A 12,453-nucleotide genomic window follows, 5' to 3' on the forward strand; every position below is an offset into this window, starting at 1 on the left:
CTTATTGGAATTTTTTCTCATGTTTCAGAGTAAGAGAGGTTGTGAAATGTCAATGTCAATTTTATTTATATAGCACCATTAAATACAACCAGGGTTGACAAATGTGCTGCACAATAAAAAACAGAACACTTAGACAATGCAATCGGGGTGAAACACAGAAATGTTATTTTTAGGATGAATACATGTCTTTCAGTTCAGCAGAGGGGCTACAAGTAAGTAAACACACACATACATATACACACACACACACACAGCGCAGGTCATGATGTAGTGCTGTTCCTTTAGCTTCTCACCACAGCACATAGTTTTGACTCACTTCCCTCACAGGCCCCACCCCAGAGCTCCTGTGCTCAATTTTGACACAGACTCCACCGTTAGCTGTGTTAGAATAGAAAAAAGCTATTCCTGTCCCCACATCTGGAATTCTGTTGAGCTTCTGTCCATATTCACGTACCTACCAGAGAACATCACTCCAGGTAAGAGGCTCTTGACACATGTTTATTTCAATCTCTTTCTGACCACCTATTGTTCTGTCCATGTTTTCTTCTTTCTCTGGTATGATTTTACTTCAAACATGTGTGAGGCAACAAAGATTGCAACTGTTTCAGGTTCTTCAAGTCTGTAGTTGTTTTAATCCTGAAATTCTTTGAATTCTTTCAACCCCATCAGAACTTCATTGGTTTTGCTCAGCTGACAAATTCTTGACATGCACAAAGGCACAAAAACGTCACTTGTGTGAAAAGCATAAACTAACATGGCATATACAGTTCTATTCTCTACCACAGTAACAAGAACCTGACTTTTCTGATCTAGAATCAGGAATGTGACATGTCTAGTCTTGTCGTCTGCTGGAATAACTGGATTTTGAAAATCCTGCAGTCTGAGAAAGAGTCTTTGGAAAAATGGATTCTTCAAAAACAAGTCCTAGATGTGTTATCAAGAAGACTTTGAACAGATATCTGGTTCCACGTGGGAACGGCAACCTGCTTTAGTATTTTATTATAATAAAAAAATGGCACGCAACTCAATTTAGCATTTAGGTGACTTAGAGCTGTAGTTGTGTGTTTTTAGGGTTACTGTGTTCATGGCTGTGGTAGATTCTGTGGGCAAGCTTTAAGACACATACCTCATGTTGTGACTGCAATTTCCCCTATATGGAAATGAGACTAACACAGCATGGTGGATTCGTAGGCATCAAGAAAATTTGACGAATTGTAGTATCACAGGATCTGAGGCAGGTTTCACTGTGACCACTGGCAACTGCTAAAATTTTAACAATTTAACAGTATTATCGTAAGTCTGGCTATAAGCCTATCTATCAAATTCTTTATGACCTTCTGCAACAGCGTCAGAAGAACACGGAAAGGGAATTTGTAACGTAAAGGAAATGGCCATCAAAAAGATTTCATTCTAAAGAATATCATCTGCCTTTGTGACTATGTGCTGAGTCATGCTGTTTCCTCACATCCTAGATGATCTAACATGTTTGGAGCCAGGTTTAGACTGGAGACAGCAGAACTATGCAGGAATGTCTCAATTACGTCAAACAAGCCCTTTTATGGACAAATTCATTGAGACATTTTCGAGCAATAACAGCAGATAAGGGAGGAATGAATCATTGTAATATACATTATACTGATGTCAGCATGTTCCTATACTTGGTCAGTTGTTTTTTGTTTTATTGTATTTTGGGTTTTTATTTTATTTATTTATTTATTTATTTATTTTTTAGGGGTTCAAGGATGAAGGGCTGGAAACCCTATTGTTTTTGTCAGGATTTTTATTATTATTATTATTCTGCCCTAAAACTGATCGTGTAAACCAAACTGTAAGGCCTAGAGACTTGAAACTTTCAGGGATGGTAGTACTCCGGCTGGCTAGCCATACACATGGAATCGGCCTGATCAGCCTATAGTTGGCACTATAGTGAAAAAAATATATCACATTTTGGGCCATAACTCTTGGGCCGTAAGGGATGGAAACAAAATAATTTTTTCCAGTGATTTATTGCGTCTTGGCGAATCTTTTAAGCTCTGGCCAATTTTGGCTCCGCCAAACCAGTGCAGAACGAACCAAACCAGAACCAAACCAGTGCAGAAAGATTCAGCAGAGTCCCAATATGAAAAGTTGTTAAAGGAATTTTGATCTTTTGATTTATCGTCAAATGGCACGCCAAAACGTACGTAGTGAGTGTGGCCACTTTTACTAAAACGGTTATAACTTTTGAACAGACTGAGATATTATTACCAAATTTGGTACACTTATGTATGGGGTCATTCTGAGGACACACACAAAAATTGCACACCTCTGCCTCTTGGTGGCGCTATAATAATAGAAAAACAATAAATGTCTCTAACTATGGAACCACTGTCCAAGGTGCCATCAAGGTCAATGAGGACAATCGCATATCTTGAAAAGCATGGCCGCCATTGACCAATCAGCTTTTAGCAGCTATTTGATAAGGTTAACAAAGTCATATAGAAACAAAACTTGGTACGCCTATGATGTCTGTGCAAAATGTGAATTTTTTTTTTTTTTAAATGTGTGTAAATCGATGTATATATGGCTGCTTTTCCACAAAGGGGGTGTTGGTGAACTATCCCTTTAAAGTTAGATCTTACTGATTCCAGCTGAATGGAGTTCAGTGGTGATGCTATCTAGAACAGAGGAAGGAACATCTCAGAAGGGAACATATTTACAAGCCAAGCAGCAAAGTTCAGGCTGTACTCTGGAAACAGAACAAATGTGTTTCAGATCCAATTATTGCATAAGCATACTTCAGTAATGAAAAAAAAAAAACTGTTTGGGCTGTATGAATATTACACTTGTTTGTTGTCACCTATATAAACAGTTCTTTCCATTTCATTATGCTAAAGAACAGCCATAAATAAATACAACATGCACACATTTGACTATATGCATATTGTACACACTCTTCCACATGCAAACAGTAACATACTCAATAATCTGACATACTCTGTGTATGTATGTTTGTTTTACAGTATGCCTCTTGGTGGAGGAAACAAATGTGGCTGCTGTCAGAAAACTGTGTACTTTGCAGAGGAAGTGCAATGTGATGGGCAGAGCTTCCACAGATCCTGCTTCCTGTGCAGTAAATTTCTTTCCTGTGTTTAAATGAAATTACATGGGCAGCTGGTCCTGTATTTCAGTATTTCAATGTTTTTTAACAAACTTTAAGGAGGGAAGACATAATTTAAAATATCATATGATTTATAAAGAACATATCAGATTGTCTGTTTAGTTATATTATTGTTTATCTTTTCTATAGTGACAGAAACAGCACAGTGTGTAACGCTTTGCACCCAGCTTAACTTAAATCGAGTTATGACTGAATCTTTTTACATTTGTGTGGCTTTAAGAATGGCCTCTTAGCCGAAAGCAAAAATTCAAAACTGCACAAACTTTGATTTAAAGCAAAAAAAAGTATTTGAAAATCGGACATAAAGGCAAAGGTACAAGACTGTGTACTTACCGTCTTTCATGAGGGCATGAGCTACAATCCCATGAAGCATTGTGAATGAGGTAACTGAATAAAAAACTATGGAAATATTTTAAAAATATTAATTTTAGGTTGTTGATTATAAGTATAGAAACAATATATTTTAAGTTTACTGAAAAATATTCCGATATATATACAAGTATATATGTAGTTTGTGCCTTTAAGTGTGTAGGTAAACTGAGTCGATTGCGTCATTCACAGTGGATCATGAAAGTGGGTGGTCACTGCTGGACAAGTTTGGTGGGCTTTGTTGGCCACGGTTCTCTGATTGGTGGATCTCTCTCTGCTGGATCATGGGTAGTGTAGTTGCTCACCAGGGTTTCTGCTATTAAACACTATTTCAAAACAATGAAGTTGAAATAACACAGACTGATGGCTTCAACAAAGGCATATACCATCAATGAACAACCTCTGAGCTCACGGTCTTTAAAGGTTTATAAATTATTGTTGAAAATCTATTTGTCTGTGGTAAAAATATATTTTTTTATTTTTATTTATTTATTTTTTTTATTTTGTTTATCCGTAACCATACTGTTGCACTCTATCGCATCTTGATACCACAGCCCTCCTTGTTGTGTACAGTTTGTATTTGCATGTAGCCTAAGCGTTAGCATCTAGCTACATGTATTATCTTAAAATCTATTATTACTTTACATTTAGGTACTTACATTTAAAAAACTGCTGTGGCAGCCTCATCTTCACACTCCTCAACACTTCAACTGGAATGTCGAAACAGAATCGTAACAAACTCTTCTTACTTTGCGCAAGGGGTTGTTGGCAACATTAGCTGAAAAAGCATGCACATATGGGTGCCTTTGGCTATTTTGAATATAGTCTGATTTGGGATGCATTAATTTTAATTTCACAAACTATTTAGGATGGAGAGAGTGCAAATTAAACACAGCCATAGTCAGATGTTGTTTATATTAATCTTTTTCAAACGGCTGCAGAATAGTCTTTCAGGCAAAGATTGTTCTCTGGCGCCACCTGCTGTTTATCTTTATAATCACATTAAAATACACATACAACGTGACCTGCTTTGGGCCCTCAAAGGGTTCTGCATTCCAGACAGTCAGTCTGCAGAAAAATACATTAAAGCACACTCTAGAGACATGGCTCAAAGTGCTAGAGTGTAGTTTTTTTTTTTGTTGTTTTTTTGTTTTTGTAGCTTTTCACATTTTGATAACAGCATATAGGCTAATCATATAAGTTCTATAATTTTATGTAACAGTCTGGAATGTTTTAAAGTAAGACAAACTTACTAATAACACAAAACAATACCCAAAACAACAAAGTTACAAAGTATTTTTTTGGAGTCTTGTAAAGCCCCATCTGATTTTTTTCTTTATATACACTACCGGTCAAATGTTTTGAAACACTTGACTGAAATGTTTCTCATGATCTTAAAAATCTTTTGATCTGAAGGCATATGCTTAAATGTTTGAAATTAGTTTTGTAGACAAAAATATAATTGTGCCACCATATTAATTTATTTCATTATAAAACTCAAATGTAATTAAAAAAGAAAGTTTTTGAAATTGACGACTTGGACTAAATAATAAAGAAAAGCAGCCAATAAGTGCCCAACATAGATGGGAACTCCTTCAATACTGTTTAAAAAGCATCCCAGGGTGATACCTCAAGAAGTTGGTTGAGAAAATGTCAAGAGTACATGTCTGCAAATTCTAGGCAAAGGGTGACTACTTTGAAGATGCTAAAATAGAACACAGTTTTGATTTATTTTGGATTTTGTTTAGTCACAATATAATTCCCATAGTTCCATTTATGTTATTCCATAGTTTTGATGTCTTTACTATTATTCTAAAATGTGAAAAAAAATTATCTCCTGGGTTTTTCACGCACAACAATCTCTAGAATGTAAAGAGAATGGGCACAGGCTCACCAAAACTGGACAGTAGACGATTGGAAAAACATCGCCTGCAGCCTCAGTTTTCTGTTCTTTGCTGACAGAAGTGGAACCCAACGTGGTCTTCTGCTGTTGTGGCCCATCCGCCTCAAGGTTCGATATGTTATGCATTCTGAAATGCTATTCTGCTCACTACAATTGTACAGAGTGGTTATCTGAGTTACCATAGACTTTCTGTCAGCTCGAACCAGTCTGGCCATTCTTTGTTGACCTCTCTCATCAACAACACATTTTAGTCCACAGAACTGCCGCTCACTGGATGTTTTTTGTTTTGCACCATTTGCGGAGTAAATTCTAGAGACTGTTGTGTGTGAAAATCCCAGGAGATCAGCAGTTACAGAAATACTCAAACCAGCCCATTTGGCACCAACAATCATGCCACGGTCCAAATCACTGAGATCACATTTTTTTCCCCATTCTGGTGATTGATTTGAATATTAACTGAAGCTCCTGACCCATATATGCATGATTTTATACATTACACTGCGGTCACATGATATGCTGTTAGATAGCCGCATGAATAAGTAGATGTACAGGGGTTCCTAATAAAGTGGCCGATAAGTGTATATATACATATATATATATATATATATATATATATATATATATATATATATATATATATATATATATATATATATATTATTCTCTTATCCTTCTTGTTTCAGTGGTGTGCAGAAAAAATCTAGACAGCACTACTGTGGCCGTCCATGAGAATGAGATCTACTGCAAGGCTTGTTATGGCAAAAAATATGGGCCTAAAGGCTACGGCTACGGTGCTGGTGCAGGGACTTTGAGCATGGACAAAGGAGAATCACTGGGCATTAAAACTGATGAGTAAGAAATCACTTCTGTACATTTTTACTCTAAAAACTTGCTCCACACCTTATGCTGCATTTTGTGTCTCTTGATTGCAGGCCTCAAACACACCGGCCAACCAACAACCCCAACACATCCAAGTTTGCTCAAAAGTTTGGTGGCTCTGATGCTTGTCCACGATGTAGCAAGGCCGTCTATGCGGCTGAGAAAGTCATAGGGGCAGGAAGTGTAAGTCATAAATTACTGGAGGAAATGAAGTGGTAGAGCTCTAAAATAAACGTAACAACATTTATGTCCTTTGTTACTGACAATTAGCTTGGCCCCATGTTTCATAGTGCTTGTATTTATGAGTGACTCTGAAAGCTCCGGATAGGATTTTTATTTAGGTTTTTTTTTTTTTTTCTCCTGTGCAGGCATGGCATAAGGGTTGTTTTCGATGTGCTAAGTGTGGAAAAGGGCTGGAGTCCACAACTTTGGCCGACAAGGATGGAGAAATCTACTGCAAAGGCAAAATATTCAGTGTTATCCTGTCTCTTTTTTAATGGTGCTTGCTATTTAAACCATTCAGAACACCTTAGCAACTACCTAGCAACATGATAAAAGCCATTCAGAACACCTTTGTGACTGCATTGCATCGCCCTGGCAACCACCCAGAACACCCTAGCAACCACCTAGCAATATACTAAAACCCATTCAGAATACCTTAGCAACTGCATAGCACTGCCCTAGCAACCACCGAGAACATCCTAGCAACCACCCAGCAACATGTTAAAAGCCATGCAGAATACCATGACAACTGCATAGCATTGCGCTTGCAACCACCCAGAACAACTTCAAGCATCTTGGTGGCGAATTTTGCCGGAGCAAGCACCACTCACATTTTCATGTAAAAATATTGGGCCTCATTTATAAAACATACGTACAATCAGATTTGATCCTAAATTCCATGCATTTGGTCTTACGTCAAAAGGAGGAAAAAATCTGGACATATAAAGGCAGAAACTGATGTGAAAATATTCTTATGCGTACGTCAACTGTGACAAGCATGCATACAAACGTTTTTTTTCTGCTCATCCTCATGCTGACTTGATTTTTTCAATTGTAATGATGCAAATACGAGAAGTCAGTGACTGACTTAATTTATTTATAAATGAGTGAGCACATTTGAACAAGAATATTCCAGTATGGGTCAGAATGTTGTCTTATGTAGATTATGTATGCATATTGTAAATTATTTTGGAAATCCACTGTAACAGAATATTTGTATAGCCCAACTGCTCATTTCCACAATAAATTAATTTCGAGACATACGAGATAACAGGTAGATGTAATAGACAGTATGTACTATGTCAAGCACATTTTTGGAGTGAGGAGGAGCAGAGATTATAATTTACAGCAACATAGCTACAGTATATCAATATACAGATAGGTGAAAGGACCGCAAGTCTGCAACAGTCTCAAATTTAAAACTCATCCACATTTTTTCATTAATTCATCCTTCAGACTCTTGTCTGCTGTTGAACATAAAGAAAAACGAATGATTTGACTAAAATGCAGCATAATCAATAGCAAGAGCAAGCAGGAGAGAACAGTGGGATATGGACAATGGTTGAAGAATGATGTGGATTTACAGTAAACTTGGTCAATCAATGGATTTATTATCAATTGATATTGAAAATGAATAACTCATGATGAGCTGTTGAACAGGTCACATTATATGGGCAGAAACTGATAGCGGCACTTTAGCATGTTAGAAAACCTTGCCAACCTCAGAAGAACGTTCCTTATGAATGAAAGAACAAATTAATAATTTGCCCATGCACTTTTATTGTATTCTGTCTCATCATTTAGGACATTTGTTGGTGTTCTGTAAGTGGAGTCCACATGATTTTAAGATGAATTGTGATACATGAAGTGGGATGCTTATAGTAACATTTTTCCGTGCGTACAGACATTTTATAAATTATTCGTAGGAACATTTAGGAAATTGTTGTATGCTCACATTTAAGATCATTTTATGTACGTCTTTATAAATGAGGCCTTTTGTCATTGTCATTCTTTCTCAGATTGTCATCGTATTAACTCATTTTGTGCTCTGCACAGGTTGCTATGCCAAAAACTTTGGTCCAAAGGGATTTGGATATGGTCAAGGATCTGGAGCACTGTCACACACTCAATAGACACCTCAACACAACTTACCCCACATCCCTTATTCATAAGCATCTGTACAAGCACCTGAACCACCTACTCGTATGCATGTGCGTGTACAGGGCAAATGAGTGCATGTCATTGTCTTCAAACAGGAAACATGTCAATCACAAAGAAAACTTGAGTCCAGATGCGTCTGTCTCACTGATATACACAGGGTTGGGAGGGTTACTTTTGAAATGTATTCCACTACAGATTACAGAATACATGCTGTAAAATGTAATTTGTAATGTATTCCGTTAGATTACTCAAGTTCAGTAACGTATTCTAAATACTTTGGATTACTTCTTCAGCACTGGTAGATTTTTTCACTCTGTCAGTACAGTAAGACAAAATACACGTTAAAAATACATTCTCTGAAAAACCTAAATATCTTATGCAGTGTTGTTTCTAAAACAAGATCAATCAAACTGAGGATTTTTAGATATTTTTACAGAAAAACAATACAAAAATTATTATCAAGAATACAATTTTTGCCCTAATATCAAAGGTCTTCAAATCGCATCATTTATATGTATAAATGTTTTCCATCAGAAAGGACTAAATATTAAATGAAACAAATGACAATAAAATGCAAAGTAATCTCTTCAGTAATCAAAATACTTTTTGAATGTAACTGTATTCTAATTACCAATTATTTAAATTGTAACTGTAGTGGAATACAGTTACTTATATTTTGTATTTTAAATACGTAATCCCATTACATGTATCCGTTACTCCCAACCCTGGATATATATATATATATATATATATATATAACTGGATCGCTGACATAACGTTAATCTGTTAGCAAAATGTGAAGCCACCGGAAGTGTTCCAGCGGCCATCTTGGTATGCCCAAACTCTCACAGAGCATCAATGACTGACAGGCAAGTTACGACAGTTACATTTCACCCTCTAGTGACAATCATGTATAATGTTTAATTAGCTTGTTATGGATAATATTCGTTACGAGGGAGAAGATATACGCCTATCGCGATGTCAGAGCATTCACCTGCCTCAGTGTTCAGTCTATCAGTGCAGCACAACAATCACCAAAGGAAGCAGCAAAACTGTCCACAAGTTGTAATGTAAGTATGAAAAGCTGTAATATTTGCTTGTTTTGGGGACAACATGTCCGTTTGCCTCGGAAGGTCATTAAAAAAGTCAAACCGAGATTTTTAATTCGCCTAAAATGCCCAGGATTTGCCTGTTTTCATATTGAAGTGCTCGCTGTTGTCATACATGGATACATGTCATAAATTACGTGTTCGTTTGAACCTAACGTATCAGTTTAATTTGAACCAGCTTCTCCCTCAATCTCAGCGCTTGCTGTGTGTGATAGAGGGAGCGAGCGCACGCTCAAGTGATCGCGAGAACAAGGCACTTTTTGATGAAAACATAAAACAAGTAACTCTTAACACTTCAATGATCACAATAAATAAGTCTGAAATGTCTGTTTGTATCTTACCTCAGTTGCAGTGAACTTGTTTACATTCAGCTGATCTGTTCGCTGATGAAGTTTGTTAGTGGTGGATACTGTTTGATATAGATACACGTAACTCGCTCGGGCTTTCAAGAAACAGGAAAAACCCCTACTTTAAATAAATAAATAATTACATGTGTAGGACGTTTGCATTGTAGGGATGCACATGAAGTTTTCAGATATAAAATCGGTGATTGAATGATTAATGTTTACTCGCTGAAATTAGATGATTTCCTATTAAGTCAATAGGGACATTGGAATGTTTGGGCATAGCAATATGGCGGTGCAGTGGCTTCACTGATATGATGTCATGAGCAATCCAGTTCTATCTATATATATATATCAGTGGTCTGTCTCAATCATAATGAGATGTCACATTATGCATTTCAAAATAGTTGTATTGTTTTTAAACCCATAAACGTCTCTTCTTAAGTCCAGAACATTACCAAACACTTGGAAGAATATCAACAATTTAAACAAAGCATGGGATTAACACTTTTGTCTACTCACCTAATGTGATCACACAGATTTAGTGGAATTTGAGCTTTCTGGTAATATCACTTTTCCTTTGTTTGATGTACTGTCTATTCTGTATAATGGATCAACATATAAGAGCTTAATCACTGTAAAGAATGTTCCTTTAGCTTTATTCAAAGCATGCAAGATTTAAATTTCTTGGCTTAAGATGCACTAGCTAAAGTGGCCCCAGATGTATTAAGACATTTCTGAAAGTCATCACATTAGATAACAAAACATGAATCCAAGTGGAATTTATGAGAGACAGCAAACTGTTCAAGCAAAACATTGGGATTTAAATAATAAAACAACAGATATACTTTTTATTTGTTTGAGGCAAGAAATTTTGTTTGATTTATTACTCTTTAAAACAAAGGCATAGTGTCCAGATACATTTTGGGGCCACTGTATAAGATCACTTTTATTTCAAAGACTGTCAAATGTTTTTAATCAGTGAAAAAAATATCACACTTATGCATTTTGCACGTACTTTAATAAGAAGGAATAGCCAGTAAAAGTATCAATATGCACAGTTATGGGGTCTTGTGTCACTTATACAAATGTCTTTTTATTTCATGCTTAAATTGTTGGATAGAAAGTCTGAATTATAAGTACAGTTGATAAAACATAACCTGCATTTGTTGAATGTGAAGGATCAGTTTTAAAGGAATGCATAGTTCACCCAAAAATGAAAATTCTCTCATCATTTACTCCCCCTCATGCCATCCCAGATGTTAATAACTTTCTTTTTTCTGCTGAACACAAACAAAGATTTTTAGAAGTATATTTCAGCTCTGTAGGTCCTCTCAATGCATGTGAATGGTGACCAGAACTTTGAAGCTCCAAAAATCACATAAAGGCAGCATAAAAGTAATTCATATTACTCCAGTGGTCTTCTGAAGTGATCTAATAAGTTTTGGGTGAGAACTCATTTTTAACTATAAACCTTGACATCAGCAGTCTCTTGGCGATCATGATTTAAAGCTCGATTGCACTTTCTATAATCATGATCATGCCTAGAGGCTGCAATATCAAGATGAACAGTAAAAATAAGTTACATTTTGGTCTGTTCACACCCAAAATCAATTACATAGTGTAAGAAGACATGGATTAAACCACAGGAGTTTTATGGATTACTTTTATGCTGACTTTATGTGCTTTTTGGAGCTTTAAATTTTTGGATCCCATTCACTTCCATTGTGAGGACCTACAGAGCTGAAATATTCTTCTAAAAATCTTTGTTTGTGTTCAGCTGAAGAAAGAAAGTCATATACATCTGGGATGGCATGAGGGTAAATGATAAGAGAATTTAAATTTTGGGGTGAATTATTCTTAAAACACAAAAAGGAGATGTTTTAATGAATATCTGTCTTATTAATACAGTGGCAGTGGATAGTGCCTCACTTTACAGCTTAAAAAATGTACTCAGAATTATAATAAAAATATTCTGTGTGAGTCAGTGCATTGTCGAATGTTGACGAGAAACAACCAGGAATTCAAATCATTTTTTAGCAAAAATCTTCATGAGATAGAACCTTGTTCACAATGGCTCACACATTGTTTTTTGAAAGTCATATAGGTTTGGAACAACATGGGTAAATTTTAAATGAGAAATTTCCTTTTTAGGTGAACCATTCCAGTATGTGTAGAATGTAACTGCATTCCATTTAAATAATCTTGATCACATGCAAAAAGTTCATAACCTAACCATCATACAATGTCAGATATGCAGTTTGAGTTACACGCTCATTCAGTTTCACTGTGACTGAACGATAAATACTCTGACACTACCAGTCATGTCAAGTCACTCCCTTTTGGGAAGTCCCTGATAACCCTTGAATAAGTCATTAAAATTGTATATAACTTTAAGTTCCCTCCTGACCCTGTTTAAAGGTTGTCACCCTGGCTACCGCAATATTTGCAAGCTAGAGACAATGACACAGCACTGGTGCACCCAAATATAAAAAGTATGTCATAACACAGACACAGTAATTGACC

The 12,453-nt window shown here is 36.1% G+C and overlaps 1 protein-coding gene across 1 annotated transcript; it reads left to right on the top strand.

The window, feature by feature from the left end:
• The first annotated feature begins 308 nt into the window (after positions 1 to 308).
• LOC127420054 (cysteine and glycine-rich protein 1-like) lies at positions 309 to 11,910 on the top strand. The gene is made up of 6 exons (XM_051661998.1): positions 309 to 476; positions 3,003 to 3,112; positions 6,116 to 6,284; positions 6,365 to 6,494; positions 6,680 to 6,773; positions 8,370 to 11,910. Exons 2-6 carry the CDS (start codon positions 3,004 to 3,006, stop codon positions 8,444 to 8,446), a joined length of 579 nt encoding a protein of 192 aa, XP_051517958.1. The 5' UTR covers positions 309 to 476; position 3,003; the 3' UTR covers positions 8,447 to 11,910.
• The last annotated feature ends 543 nt before the right edge of the window (positions 11,911 to 12,453 follow it).

This window comes from Myxocyprinus asiaticus, chromosome 29 (assembly GCF_019703515.2).
Source record: "Myxocyprinus asiaticus isolate MX2 ecotype Aquarium Trade chromosome 29, UBuf_Myxa_2, whole genome shotgun sequence".
In the NCBI taxonomy this organism is placed as follows: domain Eukaryota; kingdom Metazoa; phylum Chordata; class Actinopteri; order Cypriniformes; family Catostomidae; genus Myxocyprinus; species Myxocyprinus asiaticus.